General features: G+C 38.7%; 2 protein-coding genes across 5 annotated transcripts; one reads left to right on the top strand and one right to left on the bottom strand.

Moving 5' to 3' along the window:
* The first annotated feature begins 1,463 nt into the window (after positions 1–1,463).
* JOSD1 (Josephin domain containing 1) lies at positions 1,464–11,346 on the top strand. 4 transcript variants are annotated; one of them, XR_015728885.1, is made up of 6 exons: positions 1,474–1,582; positions 2,255–3,073; positions 7,603–7,731; positions 7,827–8,021; positions 9,006–9,106; positions 9,228–11,346. XR_015728885.1 is itself a non-coding variant. In XM_034403514.2 (5 exons), the coding sequence occupies exons 2-5, from the start codon at positions 2,889–2,891 to the stop codon at positions 9,325–9,327; spliced, it is 609 nt and encodes a 202-aa protein (XP_034259405.1). In that variant the 5' UTR covers positions 1,464–1,582; positions 2,255–2,888; the 3' UTR covers positions 9,328–11,346. The 4 variants fall into 4 exon arrangements, 2 of the variants coding, with proteins under 2 accessions (XP_034259405.1, XP_034259406.1); XR_015728886.1 differs by lacking the exon at positions 1,474–1,582 and adding an exon at positions 1,585–2,038; XM_034403514.2 differs by lacking the exon at positions 9,006–9,106 and having other exon boundaries at positions 1,464–1,582.
* A 431-nt stretch (positions 11,347–11,777) lies between these two features.
* Positions 11,778–17,494, bottom strand: TOMM22 (translocase of outer mitochondrial membrane 22). Its single transcript, XM_034403516.2, has 4 exons — positions 17,335–17,494; positions 16,939–17,057; positions 13,947–14,064; positions 11,778–12,401 (listed from the first exon to the last, which is right to left on the bottom strand). Exons 1-4 carry the CDS (start codon positions 17,437–17,439, stop codon positions 12,327–12,329), a joined length of 417 nt encoding a protein of 138 aa, XP_034259407.1. The 5' UTR covers positions 17,440–17,494; the 3' UTR covers positions 11,778–12,326.
* Between the last annotated feature and the right edge of the window lie 2,558 nt (positions 17,495–20,052).

Below are 20,052 nucleotides of genomic sequence, written 5' to 3'. Positions count from 1 at the left end.
TGGTATATATCACCCTCTCCCCTTGCTGCAAACAACGTTGTGAGGTAGCTCAGGCTGAGAGGTAAACTCACTGAAAATTACACAGTGAGTGTGGTCTATGGCTGTGGGTGCGCTTGAATCTGGTTCACCCCATGACAGTCTAACTCCTTAATCATTATACTATATTTACTCTGTATGTTATAGATTATAGAACACTGAAATGAGGGATAATAAGCCTTGGCTATTTGTAATTATGTGTATAAGAGCCTTGGTGGCATAGCAGACTAAAGCACTGTTAAGTAACACCAGCTGCCTGCAATTACTGCAAGTTCAAATCTCACCAGGCCTTCTATCCTTTCGAGGTAGGTAAAATGAGAACCCGGTTTGTGGGGGCAATAAGCTGACTTTGTATAAAAAAAGAACACTGCTTGGGGGGGCGAAAACCTTACTAAGCAGGTATATACAAAAGTATGAAGGCTATTGCTTAACGCGTTGTAAGCCACCCTGAGTCTCCGGAAAAGGGCGGCATATAAATTGAACCAATAAGTAAATAAATAAATATTTGTCAGTTTCAGCCAGTCCCTCACCTACTCACTCAATTACTAAGAGTCAAAGGGCTTTCTGGCTATTTGTTTCAGTCATCCAGATCTATAAGATGTCTCCTTGCAGTTATCTAATTATGTCTGTCCAAATATGAATCTGGGACTAACCCGTTAATTAAAATAAAGATACATACACTTTTAGAATTTGGAGTCACTTTTCCATTGTGCTTACTGTCAAGTTATTTTTATGTTGTAAGAATTTCACATGGTGCACGGGATGGGCAAGCAAACTGGTCTAGAGGCCAGATGCTGCAGAACTGTGCAGTTAGCACACCCAACACTTTCCAGTGCAGTTCTCCCATTGTAGATGACTGAAGATGCTTTGAAGGAAAAAGACACAAATCCAGAGAAAACCTCTATAACGAGACACTCACAAATCTGGACAATATGGTTGGGCAGGGAATTGCAAAAGGCAATAAAGAGATTGACAATGTAGAAGCTGTAGTAGCCACACATTCTTATAATGGTAATATTTTATGGTGACAAGAGGAAGGTGGATGATGCTTTAACTGAATAGCTGCACACATGAGGATGTGGTTCAATAAATAGAATAGAATAGAATTCTTTATTGGCCAAGTGTGATTGGACACACAAGGAATTTGTCTTGGTGCATAGGCTCTCAGTATACATAAAAGATACATTCGTCAAGAATCGTAAGATACAACATTTAATGATAGTCACATAGGGATAGATAGATAATGGAACATGTAATGTAGATTGGTGGCCTGAGTCCTCCCCACCCCCACCTCAGTAGCCTGCGATAGGCAGAATTCAATTTTCAGAGACCCCCCGGCTAGAGACAAACAGCGGACCGGCTCCAGCGGGCGGAGGTTTGAAAGGCGGACGGTGTCTGACATCAGGAGCGCTTACGCTCGCGACGTCAGGCTGCGGTGGGGCCGAGCGAGCGTTGGCGCGACGGGCCAGGACTCCGTGCAGGGCTGCGCATGCGCCGCCGGGGTAGGTGGCTGTTGGTCCAAGAAGGCTGGGGCTGCTGCTGGAAGGTGAGTAGAGCCTCGGGACTTCTAATAAGAGAGGCGTTGTGGTTTCCCCTTCCCCACTGGCGGGGAGCCTGGTTCTTGGGTTTGGGGGATCTCTGGGGCCGTTTGGGTAGGGGGGTCCTCTCCCCAGCGTCCCCCTGGCCGGTCGCCGTCCTCGCGGGTAGTGGGGGTGGGGGTGGGGGGTGGTCTCGACTCGGTCCGAGGGTGCAGGAGGTATCCTAGCCCCGCCGCCGCCCTCCTTATCTTCCTCTCTCGAAGGAGGGACTTTGGTTTGCCCACCTCGAGAAAGTGAGGGGCGCTTTGAAGGGGCCTGCTGGCTGTAGCGCTGCGGTTTGGAGAGGACAAGGCAGAACGGCTGAGATTGTAAACACCGAGTCCCCTTCCGCGGCCACGCACCCTTTGATCCACACCTCGGCTCTGGAGGCTTTTTCCTCTGATGGCGCGTGACAGCTTGTCGTGGTAAAGGATCCAAAAACGGTTGGAGGATTGAGAGCTTTCCCCGAGGGTGGATCTTGGCTAGAAAAGCGCAGGCCTTGAATCTTTGTTGGGTTAGTTGGGGAGTATTTCTGGCTTGAGAAGCCTATTGGGAGCTGTTTTAAAATTGATGGTCCTCCTTGCCCTCTACAGTAATGAGCAAAATGCTATGCTTAATTGAATGTTTTCTTTCTCCATCAGGAATAGGAGGACGGCCAAGGAATCTTTGCTTATCGAAGGTGGAGCGGTTGCTTTTTATTTTCCTGCTATCTTGGGAGAAGTAGCTTCCTGTCTTTTGATTTCTGCGTTTTGGAGGCCTTTTAACTCTTTCCAGAATGCAAAGATGCACTTGATACTTTCCTTGGGGGCCTGGGGTTGTTTATGAACAGTAATAAAAGCCCGGGCTTGCTTAATTTTGGACTGTCTTTTCCTATCTTGGGGAGAGAGGTGGGCCGTGGATCTTGGCTTTACAGTCATCAGTGACCAAAAGAAATGGAGGAGAAGGAGCGATGTGATCAATTCAGTCTGACACTCCTATGCTAAATTCTCTCAAAACAATTTTTCAAGGGAAAAATCGGTAGAGAAGAGAACAATATACTAAAAGCAATTTCTGCAAAATAAGGAAGCAGGTAAGAGAATGGAAGAACAATGGTTCAAATTTTGAAGTTGCTTTTGCAGCTATCAAATAAAGACAACAATTGAAATCCAACTGCAGGGCTACTATTTGTGGTGAAGTTGTCTATAAAGAAAAAGGCAATTCGCTTTTTGTTTCTTTTGAAAAAGAACCTTCAGAAACATTATCTCCAATCTTCACTTCAACACCACTTTTAAAAAAATGAGTTGCGTGCCATGGAAAGGTGACAAAACAAAATCGGAATCGCCAGAATCGCCACAGGTGATGCCAGTGCACATTTATCATGAAAAACAACGCAGAGAGTTATGTGCCCTCCATGCTCTCAATAACGTCTTCCAGGACAGCAATGCCTTTACACGAGACACATTACAGGACATTTTCCAGAGGTAGGAAAAATGGTTTTATCATATTGTGGAGGGTTTGCTTACATTTCTTTGGTTGACTAGACTAGATCTTACAGTGATTTTAGAATAGAATTTTTTTTTATTGGGCAAGTGTGATTGGACACACAAGGAATTTGTCTTGGTGCATATGCTCTCAGTGTACATAAAAGAAAAGATACGTTTTCTGATGCTTTATTAAGCTCTTCTATCATTCAGTTCATTTTCATCTTCATAAATTAGTCTACCTGCCTGTCTTAACTTCAGGGAAAGAAGTAAAAGTCACTTAGAATTATATTACACATTTTTAATGTAAAGAATGTAATGAATGAATCAGTAGTTAGATACAATTTTCTGTTAAGGGAAACTGATACCAGTTCCTGATATAAAATTCAACTCTAGCTATTGAGCATTTGGTAGCCCATAATCCATTAAGCTTCTGCTGGAAACTTAATCAGCAGGTCTGCGAGTGTTCCTGTCCTTTCCTGTCCCCTTTTGACTGCAAGGGTTCCTGTCAAGTGCCTAAGACATCTGTCTACCTGATTTACAAATGAATAAAAGCTATGAAAAAAGGAAACTTTCAGTTTAATATCTATATGCTATTAAACTCTCTTTATGACCTTTAACTGGGTGAAATAGTGCATCATAGAGCAATAGTTTTTAAACCAAGATACCTCAAATGGGCTAATTTATAGAATATGTCCAGAATCCATGACCCATGACCCCCAAGGAATGAAATTTGGGGAAGTTGTAGTTGCTTCAGTGTTGCCGCTGCACTGCTGAGCTACTACTACAGTCACATGATCTTCATTTTCAATGTTCTGTGACATTTTCCCAGCCAGTCTCACAATCCCCTGCTCCCTCCCCCACCCAGCAGCAGCCATGTATCTACCTACTGAAAAGGGAAGAGAAAAGAAGAGTGAAAGAAAGATCTCTGATGCTCCCTGCCAGATTCCCACAAGAAAAGTTAATGGGGAAGCCATCAGGAGTGAGAAGTCAATCCTGCTCCCACTGCTTTTTTGCCCACCTTTGTTCATCCTGTTCTCTGTTTAGATAAGAAAATATCTCTGAAACAATGACCCAGTGGGACACAAATTGTCTAGTTTCATTCATTCTCAGTTATATATTTATGAGGTTGGCTTTAACTGCTAGCATTTTTCTACACAGTAGCTATGATACTGCCACAATTCATCTCTAAAAGGAGCCGGTGATATGGCTATTTTTATATAAGTAACCTAGAAATCATCTTGATGCATGTTAAAATATAGTACCATTGAAGTCTTTTTTTGAATAGAGAAGTCTTTGAGATACTAGTCCAATCCCTTACCTTCCTTAAAGAATTGGAAAGATACAGGGACCATCTGCTATTGCCCAAGTGCTATTCCTGCCTCTAGGATAAATTGGCACTTCCTATAGGACCCACTGAAATTCTTATCTGTTAAAGCATCTGATTTGCATGCAGAACAGTCCAGGTTCTTGCAATTACTAGGTAATGCTGAGAAGAATGTCTGATATCCACCTGAGTTTCTGCCAGTCAATACTGAACTAGATGGAACATTGGTTGGATAAGGCTACTCTCCATATGTTTTACATTCAATATCAAACTCTAAAACAATAATGGATGATTTCTGTTGAAAATTGTAATTGCATTTTGCCTTGAGTTGAAAAGCTGTGCCCCCAGCTATTTACAAACTTCATTTTTCAAATACTCTTTTATGGCTAGATTTCTTTATATGTTTATGAGAAGTAATGTAAATGCATAAAATCATGCTTTATATTTTGAAATATGGTAATTTCTAATAATCTTTAAAAGGAAAACTGTAATGCAATTGATTCAATAACTCCTTGCAGTATTTATACAATTGATTCAATAACTCCTTGCAGTATTTATACAATAAGAATTTTACCTTATCTGAGCTTTTCAAGACGCATTAAGAAGCAATGCATTAAAAGTTAATTCTTGTGACTTAGTGAATTTTGAATGATAAACTTTGTGAAGTTTATCACACGGGTGAGTAGGATGGGCTTGTCCCATCAGGGAGAGACAGCTCCTCAGATACCCTAGACCCATGCCCTGTAGGGCTTTAAAAATAACAACCAATTTATTGAATTGCATCCGGAAGCAATCTAGTTATAATGCAATTCACACAATAAAAGTGTTACATGTGCAGGCCTAGGAGTTCCCAGGATTGTGCACACCACTGCATTCTGCATCAACTGCAGCCTTCAAATATTCTTCAGGGGTAACCCCATGTAGAGGGTGTTGCAGTTATCCAACTGAGATATAGGCATGTGATCATGTGCAGAACTTTACAATCCAGATAAGTGCACAACTGATGCACAACATGAAGTTGAGCAAAGGCCATCCTAACCACGACTGCCACCTACTCTTTAAGCAAGAGTTGTGAGTCTAGGTTACCCAAAATGCTCAACAGATCTGTCTGGGGAGTACAACCCCTCCAGGGTTAATGATGATAAACAATTTTATGATCTTTCTTGCCAAAGTTGTTAAATAAATCACTGCAGTTGTTAAGTTAGTAACACAGCTGTTAAGTGAATCTGGCTTCCTCATTGACTTTTATATCATGTCTTCAAAACTTAGGGTTTTTTTCCTAAAATGTTTTTAAAAGTGTTGTATGTTAAAGTCTTTGTTATAATCATATTTATTTAAAATTAAGTTTATATTTTTGTTTTAAGTTTGTTTTGCAAACTTATGTTGCAGGTTCTGTAATGTTTTCTGTGTGTTAGCAGTATTTTTTTCAAGAAATGCTTGAAAATAGGAAAATTACAGACTTATTAATTCATATGTGGCAAGAATTTGGAGAGAATAATGCAGAGTTTTGGGCTGCAAGCACATACATTAAAGTGTACTGGCGATTTTTAATAGGAATCTTTATTCAACCTAGCTACCTAAGTACTGTATTTTCCGGCGTATAAAACGACTGGGCGTATAAGACAACCCTCGACTTTTCCTGTTAAAATATAGGGTTTGGGCTATACTCGCCATATAAAACTACCCCTCTTCCAACGCAAACCAAATATCAACTGGCTCACCCACAATGTAAAAGCAGCTGTGCTAGACCCAAAATGCCCCCTGCAACAAGCAGGAACCTCACACAGCCACAAAAAGCCCAAAAAAACAACTTTCACACTTTACACACACACAACACAACACAACTGGCTCACCCACAATGTAAAAGCAGCTGTGCTAGACTCAAAATGGCCCCTGCAACAAGCAGGAACTTCACACAGCCACAAAAAGCCCCAAAACCCAACTTTCACACTTTACACACACAAAATTCCACATACAGCTTTGTGAGATTTTGTGTGTTTGTGTAGTTAGAGTGAAACACTACAGAAACACACTAAATCTCAGAAAGCTGCACAAATATTATTTTATTTTATTTTTATTTTTATATGAAAGCTAAATTTAAAACTTCCTAAACTTTAAATGGCTAGGTCTAAAAAAGAACAACTAAAAAAAACCCCAATTAACTATTTTTTTAAAGCTCCCAAAGGAGAAAAAAACTTACCCAATAGAGCAGGGATCTCCAACCTTGGCAACTTTAAGACTTGTAGACTTCAACTCCCAGAATTCCTCAGCCAGCTTTGCTTTGCTGGCTGAGGAATTCTGGGAGTTGAAGTCTACAATTCCCTGCCTGCTTGATTGCAGGCAGGGAATTGCTTGCTGATGGAATGGATTCAGGCAAGCGAAGCAAGGCAAGCTTTGCGACTAGCAGCTAAGGTAAGCAAGCTGGAGGGGGAAAACTTTTTTCCTTTTACATGGCTCTGGCGATCCAAGCTGAGTTGCCTGATTAGCAGGCAACTCAGCTGGGATCGTCAGAGCTTGGCTCATCAGAGCCATTTAAGGCTCGTCAGAGCCTTTTGGGCTGTCTGCCTGGTTACAGGAGAACGACACCCGGCATATAAGACGACTCCCGACTTTTGAGAAGATTTTCATGTGTTAAAAAGTCATCTTATATGCCGGAAAATACGGTACCTCTTTCATGATTTGGAATAGCAAACTCTTTGTTTCAAGCACTGATACTCTGCAAGGTGATGTCTAGAAGGGTTTTTCCTAATGCTATTTTTACAGGAAATACTTTGCGTAACTTGTTCTCTATGTGTGTAACTGGTTTAAAGTAATCTAGTGAATTCCGTGGTCAAATGGGAACTTGAACTGAGTCTCCATGTAATAGCATGTTGAGAACTGGAGAGAGATCTACTTTCTAACAAGCTAGTCATTCCTTCATTATCAGCTAAGAAAACTGTTCTTAGTTGAAAGTATGAGTCATTAGGATATGGAGAAAGTCTCTGCCTTAGGAAATAAATTCTAAAGGAGGAAAACAAACCAGTTGTTGAAATTTTTGTAACCTTATTCTCCCTTCTTTCAATGAATCTTTGTAAAGATTTTTATTGGTGGAATCATGCTTTCTGTGAGATGAGGCAGCCAAGAATCTGACAAGTCAACACCTTAATTATTATAGTACATTGTCTCATTGTTTATTTATTTGTATTATTTGTTTGATGACTAGGCTATCTCCCAATACGATGGTGACACCACATAAGAAAAGTATGCTGGGGAATGGGAACTATGATGTGAATGTCATCATGGCAGCTCTTCAGACCAAAGGTTATGAAGCAGTTTGGTGGGATAAGCGCAGGTAGAGTAATCCAGAATATAAATTTATTGCCATTAGGGATGGCTGATTTGAAAGGATGTAAGAATTTACTTTTTCCTTCCTCTTTCTTTGTTCAGGGATGTTAACGTAATTGTCCTTTCCAATGTCATGGGTTTCATAATGAATCTGCCCTCAAGCCTCTGCTGGGGTCCACTGAAACTCCCTCTTAAACGGCAACATTGGATCTGTGTCCGGGAAGTGGGAGGAACCTACTATAACCTTGACTCCAAACTAAAGGTTCCTGAATGGATTGGTGGTGAAAGTGAGCTCAGGTAGGTTGTCTTTGTTAATCTGAGACCTGAGTGCTCTCATCTGCACACACTGTGAATTTATCACCTGAATAAATTGTTTGGCTTTAGGCAATGAAATCTCCCTTCCCTCTCTCCACTAACACCTTCAAATTAATCAAATGTTCCAACAAAGATAATTGAAATTGTCTCACTTTGGATTCTGTTCATGTACCTCACATGTCAAGATAATAAAATAGTTACATTTTTATATAACTATTTCACTACTTATGGCAGATAAGTTTTGAACTGAGATACTCAATATTTGGAAATAGTATCAGTTGCCGAATTCAGTGGATTACATTTGAATTAAACAAAATTTGTACAACGCACTAAATTATCTAATGCCAAGATCAAGCCACTAGCAGCAGTTAGATTTTAGCCAAGATAGCACACAGAGAGGTTCTAGTTGCTTTGGGCTTCAGCAAATCCAAACCACAGGTTTGCTATTTTTCATGTGTTTAAATTAGTTTGTTCTCAGGAATATGGAAGGAAACAGCCCATCTGAAGACATTTCTTTCAAGTAGCATCTGCTGAATCCAATAAAGATTCAACCTCGGTACATGAAGAGCATGCACTGTTCTTCATGCATTAATTAGACTTCTCTGATTATTAGAAATCAACAAAGAAATAGACTTTTTTGATTATTAGTTTGTGGCTTCTTCCAATAGCATATGCAAAGTGTATTTTTACAGTGACATTTTATAAAGCTAAACAGAGCAACATAGCTTTATGCTTGGTTAGTCATAGACTCAACAATATAAGCAAGCTATTTTTGAGGTAAAATGCACTGCTGTATTTGATAATCTGCCTAAAAAAACCACAGTACCATATATCATATTCCAACTCTTGAATTTAGCACAAACTTAGCCATTGGCAGCAGTCCTATTCTTATATTTAAAATGGTTCTCAATCTCTGAATATATAATTTAGTGATTTCTTCCATTACCACTTTATTCCATTAACTAGCTCCAGTAAATCCAGCAGAGATGCTATCTATGCCTCATTTCATTGATTACTACACTTTCTCCAAGTCTCTATAGCTGGAGAGCATAATAAAAGAACAACAGGTAGGAGAGTGGAACTTATCAGAATAGTTTGCATATTCCTAACACTCCGCTGTTTACAAAAATTCCAAAATATGCTCAAACTTTATTTGTGCCTTTTTGTGCTTTCTTTTTATTTCCATAGGAAGTTTTTAAGAAACCAGCTGCAAGGAAAGAACTGTGAACTTCTGCTGGTAGTACCTGAGGAGGTAGAAGTACATCAAAGTTGGAGAGTTGATGCATGACCTGCAAAATATCTTATCTTTGCACTACAGTACTGGTCCTTCTCCCTTCCAACTTCTAATGTCCTGTGATGTGGATAATGAGCACTATACTCTCCCCAGGAACTTTCCATTATGAAGGTGCAATAAGGCAGTCACAAGGTACTGTCAGGGCCAAACCAGATTATTGAAGCCGGACATAGGGGAAGAGGTAGAAGCCAGTTTTGCATTCTTTCATTATAATGCATAATGAATTAGAAATGGGGTATTGGAATCCTCTCCATTAAATTCTGATTCACTTTCTTACCCACCATCCTAAAATACTTTATATTGAATTGTACACTACTGTCTCTAGGAGTCTCTATAGTTGGATGGTTTGTCTCTCCTTCAGGAGAGGTTTGAGGCCAGGCATGTTCCCTTCAAATCTATGATTCCCTTCTCTACCAAACTTAAGTTGAAGAAACTTGCAAACGGTATGGGTCTCTCAGGAAATTTTAGATACTCTTAGCAATGGTATGGTGCTTGTGGATTCCCTATTTAAATAGCAATTGTGCCAACAGTTAGGGGACATATTGACAAAACGGGACCATAATTCTGGAACTCCTATTGGAGTTTGGGGCTTTTCTTTTGTCATACTTGACATTTTTTGATTTGAGAATGAAAGTGAATAATTTGGGGAGATAATTGATGCTTATTTTTCAAAAACCTCAACTATTTTTGGTTAGGTGGGTCAGATATAGCCTCTTTTTATTTATCTTGTTTGTCCTGTGATTCAGGGAAATAATTCACTGAGCAGGGAATATATCAACAAACTTCTTAAGGATGAAATCATGACATAAAAGGAAATTATAGCCAAGTTTTTGTAAGGTAGAACATTGTTGAAAGGGCAAATATTAATTTTGCAACCTATTGTGGGGAACAAATTCAAGGATTAATTTTGTTCCTATTTCAGCTGATAATAGCTGAGGTTAAAAAGTTTCTAGGGAAGTTTGATGCGGGTAGATGAAGACTATTTAAAACAGGTAAACTGAGTTACATTCTTCCATTCCATCTGGCAGGAAATCATAATCTCTTTCTTTCCCACTAAATTAATAAAAGCTGAAGACTGGCAGGAACCTTATTAGTTTTCCCTTTCACTTCATCTAAGTGTGCCTCATTTATTCTTGTCATGGTTTACCCTGTTGCATTTTTCATTAAGTGTCATTTCCATTAGTCCCGATATATCAGGAATAGGACCTATGTTTCCAGCATCATCCTGGTAAAGGAAGGGCAAAAGTAACTCTTGTAACTGTAAAGGGTGCCTTTTGCTTTCTATTTTAAGTAAAAGCAAGATAGACACCTTTCAATTTTGTACTTGAACTCTCCTTTCAATCAAATACTTGGAGGATGACAATGAGATCAAGACGAATCTTGTTTATTGATGCCTAGATAATTTGCAGCCATATACTGGGGAAACTGAATTGACTCTTCTCTGCATGTACTACAGTCCAAACAGAATACTTCTAGTTTAATAGAAGTTCTCTTTTCTTCTGGACTATACATTCCAGTGGTAAAACCAGCTGACATTTTTACACATGCATTTTTCATAAGCAGAACATTAGGCCTGAAGTTCTGCTTCTGACTTGAAGCCATTTTTTTCATGAATTTTAAAAATATCAGCAGTAAAGACACTATTCTTTATGCTGACTAAAACAGCACTTTGGAGAGACCCTGTTTGCATGGAAGCCAATGGACCAGTGCATAATATACAAATATCTTTTTAAAAGTAAAGCTATTCCTTTCCTCTCGGTATATTGATGTCATTGTTCTGGCCATAGGGAAAGTGGTGTGATTCAGCAGCTCAGGAAAAGGGAACATATAATCATACACACTTCCGAACCAGAATTATGGCACGGGAGGAGAATAATCAGCCCAGTCCAGTTGCTTGGGAATAGAAAAGCCCATGATTGTTTTCTTGCTTGTTTGGTTTTGTTATAGCTTTGTCTTGGGTTTGTTTACAGAGATGTATTTTGTTTAACCAAATATTAAAAATGAGAAAACGTTTCCCAATGTTCTCCTGATACTTGTGTGGAAATTTAGCTGCTCCGTTTGTAAAAGTGGAAAAAGTGTGCATCTCATAAATCAACTATAACTTTCCTCATTGGTTTTTAAGATATTCTAGCCAAAGAAAAGTTCAGAAGCATAGATTATTTTATAACTCTGAAATTGGTCTAATAAAGTTATTGCCTTATTAAGGATTGAAGATTTTTATCTCCCCCCCCCCATGGCCAGTTCAACTATCTTAATTTTTTTTTTAAGGTACTGATTTAGAGTTGAAGACTTAAAACTCTACTAGAAGCCTTTTAATACCCAGTTTGAAAATGTGGCTCAACAGAGAAAACAATTGGCCATGTGGTCAACTTTTTATCGTAACATGCAATTAAGCAGAAACTGTATAGCCAGTAAGCTGAAACAATAAAGAAAACATTCCATGATTGCACTCAAACTATTTAATACAAAAGGGCTGTAGCGGACTTCAGTATCAATAGAGATGCAGCAAAATTGGTGAAAATGACTTATCTAAGGTTCCCTCAGCATTGAAACAACATCTAACTCAAATAGCTCACTCAGTGAAATTTAGTATGCAAAAGACTGTTCCATTGTACTTGTAGCATGTATGCTTGTTTTTGCTGTTTCTACTCTAAAATCCATCTTCAGTATATCAGGAGAGAAACACAGGACTTAAATAGACAACATTGCTAACTAAATTTGGCCAGAATCTGGCATGTCCTGAGGTGGTTTCCTGGAAATAAGGATACCAAAATAAAAGCTTCAAAAGTCCTTGTTAATTGCTTTGATTATCAACTGAGGGAAGGAATAAAAAAAATCATGATTGCCTAAGGATTAAAGAAGAGGTCAGTGTCATAAAATACATATTGGGGTATGCCTCCATCATGAACAGATGTCCAAGAAAAGAAAAAAAAAACTGCCTAATAAACAATTTCAGTATTTCCTTCCATAATAATATGGCTCCAGTGATTTGATTAAATCTTGCCAGGAAGAGAAGGCAGAGCACTTGACATTCCTCCAGAAAGCCCTGTATTTGGTCCTAATAAGATCTGTAAGAAATGAAAACATGTCAAAATGATTGAAATGCCAAATTAACATTCAAATTTCTGTAACTTATTTGAGAAGAATTTCCATTTCAAATGTCATAAATCCAACAATTATCTTACATCACCATAAAAAATACAAATGTAGCATTTCTTGTTTGTAGTCTATCATTAACAAAAATATATTTCTTAGTTCATATGATTATCAGATTTACTGTATATGAAGCAACATTTGTAAATTCACTCATGTTTTTGATCTTGCATTGTGCAAATGCTTTACTATGCCAAATCTTAATATTCTGGTTAGGTATGAGACCTGGAAAGTTTTGTTCTGAGAAAAATTCATTTAAATATTTGGTTTTCTCAGAAAGTAGCCGCTGTTGTTCCATTTCCTATTTTATCAGATTGGCTTTATTTTTGTATTTTAAATATGTAAATAATTCTGTTCATATTTTCAAGGTAATTATAATACTCCAGCAAGAGGGGGAAATTAACAATCAGAAATAAATTTACTCATCTCTGTAAGAAAGCAATGTGTTTACAAAAATGACATGACGAAGTAACATTTTTACTATGTAAGAAAGCATTGTCAGATACTCCAAGGAGTTGTTTTTCTGAAAGCACTTACAATGAAATATTACAGCAGTCATACCAATCACTATAAAATGTGCTCCTTTCAGATGAGAATTATGGTCACCAGTATAAAGGCTAAAATACCCATCACATCCAGTAATAACTGGAACAATAAACAGGCATCACTTTGATAAAAGTGTGAATGTGCACATTTATTAATGTGAATTACTACATAGACAAATGAGACTACATTGTTGATATTACTATTATGGATGAATATTTTAAAGGGATGCTGAATATATACATATATGCATACAGTGTATATATGTATTTTCTTTTAGTCAGTTTTGACTTCTTATCAACTACATGAACAAGACCATTCCATTTTCTTGGCAATTGTTTCAAAAATGGTAATGAGCTAACAGGCTGCAATCTAATTTTTTTGGTATCCTAGCACTACCAGCAGCTGTTAGGACTCTAGAACACTAGACTTCAGCCATTAAGTCTGGAAGTTCATCATCACTTGATTGATGCCAGCCATGAAAGTCTGTAGCAACATATTTTTAGCAATAGTTTGCCATTTCCTTTTTCTTACGGCCGAGAGATCAATTGATCCAAGGTCACCTAGCTGCATTCCACATCAAAGGTAGGATTAGTTTCCTGGCTTCTGGTCCAATGCATTTATTTAACTATTACACTAAAACTAACTCTTGTAAACAGATAGGTATACAAAACTTTCACCAATCTTATGCTTTCCAAATGCGTTGGTCCATATTTCCAAGACAGTACTGTACATTGAATGAAAAACTAGAGAAGATTAGTATAGAAGCTGAATTGCAGATGAAAAATTACATTAAATAAAACTTAGCTCTCCAATGAGTTTATTTATAAATTCTTAATAGATTGGAGTATGAAAGATACATGACATTCACAGACAAAAGGAAGGTTAGGTTCATTAGTTACAGAGACAGTATTTACCTGTCGTTGTTGCAGCTGCTGCTGCTGCTCCATTTGCAGTTTCTCAGTTTCAAAAACAACAGGAAGAACTAGGATCATGAAAGAAGTGGTCCCAATCCATAAAGCTGCCCTTGAGAATCTTTGGGAAAATGGGAGAAAACAGAAGCGTAGTCTGACTTTTGCTGAGATGGAAAGCAGCTACTCTATAGACCTCAATTGTAGTATGAAAGTGACCCATTGCACATAGAAAAATTTATATACAAACTACATATTCATAACAATCTTTAAAACCATCTTTTAAAATTACCAATATACCATTCAGACCTATCATAAAGCATAAAGAAATATATATTAATTTCACTCAATCTTTGATCTTATATGTAATTAAAACTAATGTTTTCATACTGTAAAGGGTTTAAAAAATTAAATTCTTACTGTTTGTGGAACAAGTTGTGACCCTAAGATTGGTACTCTTTAACAGGAATGAACAGCACTTAGGGTTTGATTTCCAAAAGGTACTTCAAATGCACAGCAGCATGTACATAAAGCATGTCTGCAATGTTTTAAAACAGCTGTATCTTTTTTGTTTATGGGATTGCACAACTGTCCTCCATAGTTGTTCCATGATCACAGAGGGAGCAACTACTTTAAGGCACTGTAAACAGATGCTACATTTATGCTTTGACACACTTTTTGAAGATTGAACGCAAAGTGTTGTACACTCCTGCTTTTCAAACAGAATATACAGCATTTTTATTTTAATCTGCAATTTAGCCACCAAAGGTTATAGGATACCTTTCCTAAAAAGAACCAGGGGATAAAATCCAAGTTTGGTTGAATAAAAAAGGTGTTATGATATAGACTTGTCTAAGACAGAGAGAGATATACAGGAAATAGATGTGGTTTAATAGATGTATCTTACAGAAATGTGAATCATAGATTTAAATTCTGCCTTTTCTTTAAGACTTCAAGGTTCTATATGTAGAACCCATTCCTCCATTCCCCCCACCCCAGCCCGACAAACATCATCCCATGAATTATCCTGGGCTCCTTTAGTCATCCTGCTGAATTTCAGCAAGATCAGAAAGGCTGTAATACATAGTTGCTTTACTACCCAAAAATATTTGAATAGTGTTATTTCATTACATTCAGGTAAAAAAAGCATTCTCAAACAAAATTCTGTGGAGGAATATCTAGAAATTGTAACTATAATTTATGATAGTTCTATTTGGCTTCTGTTTATTTTTAATTATATAGCTTTATATAAAATACATGAATATTTGTGTTTAATTTTAATTATGTGTTAAAAACAAAGACTTCAATATATTTAATAATGAACTTTTATTGACTAGAATATTAATAAATATGCCTATGCCGAAGATAATCACATAATTTACAATTTATGCTATTCTAAGTCCATCCCTCAATCACAACTTCAGTGACACTAACATCTCAATCATAATTAACAATGAAGGCTCTCTGGGATCTCGTCAGCTTTTGATACCATCAACAATGTATCTTTATGCATCAGCTTCCAAGAGACTCCTTAAGCAGACTCAATACTTATTTGGTTTGCATTTTAATTGTTACTTTATTTATTTGTATCTTGGGTTTATTTTTTTTTAACGAATAACTCAAGGTAATGAACATATCCAACACACCTTCCATTTCCTATTTACTCCACAATAACAATCCTATGAGCTGGGCTGGGTTGAAAAAGAGTGACTGGCCCAAAGTCACTCAGTTGGCTTTCATGAACTTATGGTCTGCTGCTTTCTAGCCAGGTATTTTAACCAATAGACCAACTGTGATTACAAGGAATGATCTGCTATGTTACATGCTGCAAGTTGAAGTTTTATTCTTAGCTTCATCTGAACTGTTTAAATGGAACTGATTCCAGCCTCATAATGAAGAAATGTCTCCAGCCAACTGTGATAGAGTCCTCAATTTACAACCACAATTGAGCCCAAAATTTATGTTGCCAAGTGAGAAATTTGTTAAGTGAGTTTTGCCCTATTTTACGACTTTTCTTGCCACATTTGTTAAACGAATCACTGCAGTTGTTAGATTAGTAACAGTTATTAAATGAATCTGATTTTCCTATTGATTTTGCCTGTCAGAAGGTTGCAAAAGGTGATTACATGACCCAAGACTGCAACCTTCAGAAATATGAGTCGTCAAGCATCCGAATGTAAATCAATATGACCATGAAGATGCTGCAATGGTCATAAGTGTGAATAATGGTCATGTCACTTTTTTCAGTGCCGTTGTAACTTCAAACCATCATTAAGTGAGCTGTTGTAAGTCGAGGAGTACCTCCTGTATATGAAACAGGTTCTGTGCCCCTTTTGCAATAACGACATACAACAGTGAAATAGCAGTAGGTTATTAAACCTTTGAATCAGGGTTCTACTTACCTTTACTACTGGTACGCAGTGGGAGCATGCATGCGCGCTTGCTTTGCTTGCGCGCTTTTGCGCATATGACCCATGATGTCGTGGCAGGTGGGTGGAGCCTCCCACCGGTTTTACTACCGGTTCTATAGAACTGAACAGAACCGGGAGCAACCCACCACTACTTTGAACTATGGTGCTGGAGAAGACTCCTGTGAGTCCCTTGGACTGCAAGGCGATCAAACCAGTCAGTCCTAGAAGAGATCAACCCTGACTGCTCTTTAGAAAGCCAGATCCTGAAGGTGAAACTCAAATACTTTGGCCACCTAATGAGAAGGAAGGACTCACTGGAGGAGAGCCTAATGCTGGGAAAGATTGAGGGCAAAAGAAGCAGTGGATGACAGAGAACGAGGTGGCTGGATGGAGTCATTGAAGCAGTTGGCGTGAGCTTAAATGGACTCCAGGGGATGGTAGAGGTCAGGAAAGCCTGGAGGAACGTTGTCCATGGGGGTCGCAATGGGTCGGACACAACTTCGCAACTAACAACAACAAATTAAACCCCTCAGAAAATCATCTCAGCATCTTTGGGCCGTCGAGTTTTTTTCATTTCCTTATCTCACCTGTACATTTTTTGAGCTACGGAAAGGGATACGTCGAAGGTAGCTCCAGCTGCCGATCGAAGGCTGTCTGGAAACATCTCTGTGAGACCCCAAAGTCTCTCTGCCAGGGTCTCATCCAGCTGCAACAAGGAGAGAAAAACATTAAGTAGGAGCCTGCCTGACCCTCCAGCCTACTCTCCCCCACCCCCCCACCCCCAAACCTGGAGTTGAAGACCTGTGTGGACAACTATTCACGCATCCCTCCCAAGGAGAGCCTCTCCCAACGCGCCCTCACAAACACGCTCCAACTGACCTCGTGGGGGCCCGGCCGTTTCGGCACGCCTCTAGGGGAGGTCAAGTCTCGCACGGCTTACGCCAAGGCGCAGTACGGAGCTCCGCGTCAACGACCCCGCTTACCTCATCTTCGTCCTCCTCTGTATCCTCTTCCAGCTCCTCCGTTTTGCCGGCGCTTCCCTTGGACGGCAGCACGTCTTCGGGAGACAGCGGCGTCAAGGCGGCCATGACTGCAACTGAGAGGATGACGAACGAGGAGGATTCCCGCAGCGGCTAGACCGTGCCCGGAAGTCAAGATCTGGAGGCTGATAGCCCCGCGGCCCTTCCGCAATTTGCACAGCGACGCATAGCGCACGGGAAGAACAAGCGAAGGTAGCGGAAAGGCTTAGCCCAGCGTTTCTCTAGCTGGGAAATTTTAAGAGGCGTGGTGGACTCTTCTTTAAAGTTAACTGAGGTTAAAAAATAGTGGCTTAGAGTAAAAATGGATGCATGCGTTCCAAGGAAGATGTGAGAAAGTGCATATATTGATTTATAAGCAGGAACTGCAATATTAATGCCTCTCCCTTTCCTCAGTGTTACTTTATGCCGTCATTTTTATTTCCAAGGTAAAGATAGGAATTCAGGGTGTTTTTTTTTAATCCAAGTTTTGTGATTTGGGACTGAAATTCAACTTTTTTTTTTTCTTCCTGGGAGATGGGGACAGAAGAAAGGGTTACTTATCTGACTAAAGTCTGACTTTTAGCCGTGACTATACCAGAACATTCAATGGGTTGCAAACATTTATTACGAAAAAAACCAAATCCTAAAACACTGCAACTTTATAAAAAGAAATATTCTAAAAATAAGAAAAAAAGTTAATGGTTGAGTTCATATATGGTAAATCATGAGTGATTTTGGTTCGCTGTATTGTATGAATCCATCTTTTAAATAATGATTTATGACCATGTTGCACAAAGCCAGCTAATCATAAATTATTCAGTAAATCATGGTTATTTAAATCATAGTTTAGTTTCATCCCTCCCTCCCAGGTAATATAGCAATGCTACTGTGTAGATTCCTGTAATATTTGCTGTTGAATTTGACTTGAAAATGGCCATTTTTCCTGTATTTTATCTGTGTCAAGAATTATAATTAATATATAAAATTAAAATTAATAAAATTAATTTTTTTAAAAAATATGAAAGTACATTTAAAGAGCAATGTTTTTCTTTAAAATGGTGTGATTAGATCTGCAAATTGCATAAAATATCTTAAAAGGGAAAAATATGCCTTATCCCCCCTCATAACTAAACGTGCAATGCATAGAATTCCATTAAAAATATTATTTCAGATTAATTTATATCCTGAGAAGAATTCCAGTTTATCTATCTGGAAAATACTTTCGGAAAATAAATTTTCTTTAGAAAATTTGTATAAGGTTCTTCAATTCTGAGAATATCTTTATAAAAATGCAATTGCCAATTAATAAGGATTCAATTTTCCAAATCTGGAGCTATATTATGTTTACCTACTGTCAACCATTAGATACTGGAAGTCAACAATTAATGTTAATTTTCCAATTTGGACCAATTTTGGAATATATTGGTTGGATGGACAGTATTAACATCTACTCTTACTATACTAGAACTCTAATATCTCTGGAAACAATGATGTGAATTAGAAAGTTATGGAATATAATATCTAATAAAAAAAGATTTGATGCTTTTTCCCATTCCAAATTGACTTTATGGAAAATCCCAATTTTGAAAATTGGGAAACGGTGATATAGAAATGGAGATACTGACGTTGGACCACCAGATGGATGATTATGAATTCTCAGCATTCTAACTATTACAGGTAATTCTGTAAAAGCTGTTTGAAGTTACAACAGCCATGGAACAGGTGCTTTATGGCCTGTAAAATACCCCTGGTGATTATAAATGGGTGCGTCATCTGTGGTCATGTGACTACATTGGGCAGGTCAGTTTTAAATTGGTTATGGTTTTCCATTGTTATATGACTTAAGATTTAAGATATTTTATTTATTTATTTATTTTATTTTTCATATTTGTATACCGCCCTACTCCCGAAGGACTCAGGGCGGTGAACAGCCATAATAAATACAAATACATATAGAAGTTAAAAACTATTAAGAAACAGATTAAGTAATTTAGGCTCAAAGATTAAAAACATCCAAATTTATCTAAAGAGGTTTAAAACCCAATTTAAAAGCCAGTTTAAAAGCCAATTAAAAAGGGAGAGTTAGGCCAGACCAGCTTGTTGGAATAGAAATGTTTTCAGGGCACGGCGGAATATGCGTAAGTCTTGGATGTTTCGTAACTCCGGGGGAAGCCCGTTCCAGATGGTAGGTGCCCCCACAGAAAAGGCTCTCCCCCTGGGGGCCGTCAGTCGACATTGTTTGGCCGACGGCACCCTGAGGAGTCCCTCTCTATGGGAGCGAACTGGTCGGTGAGAGGCTATTGGTGGCAGGAGGCGGTCTCGTAAGTACCCTGGTCCTGAGCCATGGAGCGCTCTAAAGATAGTAACCAAAACCTTGAAGCGCACCCGGAAGACCACTGGGAGCCAGTGCAGCTCGCGCAGGAGGGGGGTTACATGAGAGTGCCACATTGCTCCCATTACCACCCGCGCGGCCGCATTCTGGACCAGTTGGAGCCTTCGGGTGCTTCTCAAGGGGAGCCCCATGTAGAGAGCATTACAATAATCCAGGCGGGAGGTGACAAGGGCGTGAGTGACCGTGCGTAACGAGTCCAGATCCAGAAAGGGATGCAACTGGCGAATCAGGCGAACCTGATAAAAAGTCCTCCTGGCTACGGCCGTCATATGCTCTTCAAAAGACAGCCG

The sequence above is a fragment of the Pantherophis guttatus genome, chromosome 7 (assembly GCF_059756535.1).
Source record: "Pantherophis guttatus breed Tessera chromosome 7, ASM5975653v1, whole genome shotgun sequence".
Lineage (NCBI taxonomy): Eukaryota > Metazoa > Chordata > Lepidosauria > Squamata > Colubridae > Pantherophis > Pantherophis guttatus.
This window is presented reverse-complemented; position numbering and strand designations above follow the sequence as displayed.

What these genes read in the sequence shown, in the direction of transcription:
- JOSD1 (XM_034403514.2), top strand. Translation starts at nt 2,889, where the DNA reads ATGAGTTGCGTGCCATGGAAAGGTGACAAAACAAAATCGGAATCGCCA. An exon ending in GTTTGGTGGGATAAGCGCAG is followed by an intron (nt 7,732 to 7,826) that starts GTAGAGTAATCC and finishes TTCTTTGTTCAG; the next exon opens with GGATGTTAACGTAATTGTCC. An exon ending in GGTGGTGAAAGTGAGCTCAG is followed by an intron (nt 8,022 to 9,227) that starts GTAGGTTGTCTT and finishes TTATTTCCATAG; the next exon opens with GAAGTTTTTAAGAAACCAGC.
- TOMM22 (XM_034403516.2), bottom strand. Translation starts at nt 17,439, where the DNA reads ATGGCCGCCTTGACGCCGCTGTCTCCCGAAGACGTGCTGCCGTCCAAG. An exon ending in GTAGCTCAAAAAATGTACAG is followed by an intron (nt 14,065 to 16,938) that starts GTGAGATAAGGA and finishes ATTTTCCCAAAG; the next exon opens with ATTCTCAAGGGCAGCTTTAT. An exon ending in AGCAGCTGCAACAACGACAG is followed by an intron (nt 12,402 to 13,946) that starts GTAAATACTGTC and finishes CATTTCTTACAG; the next exon opens with ATCTTATTAGGACCAAATAC.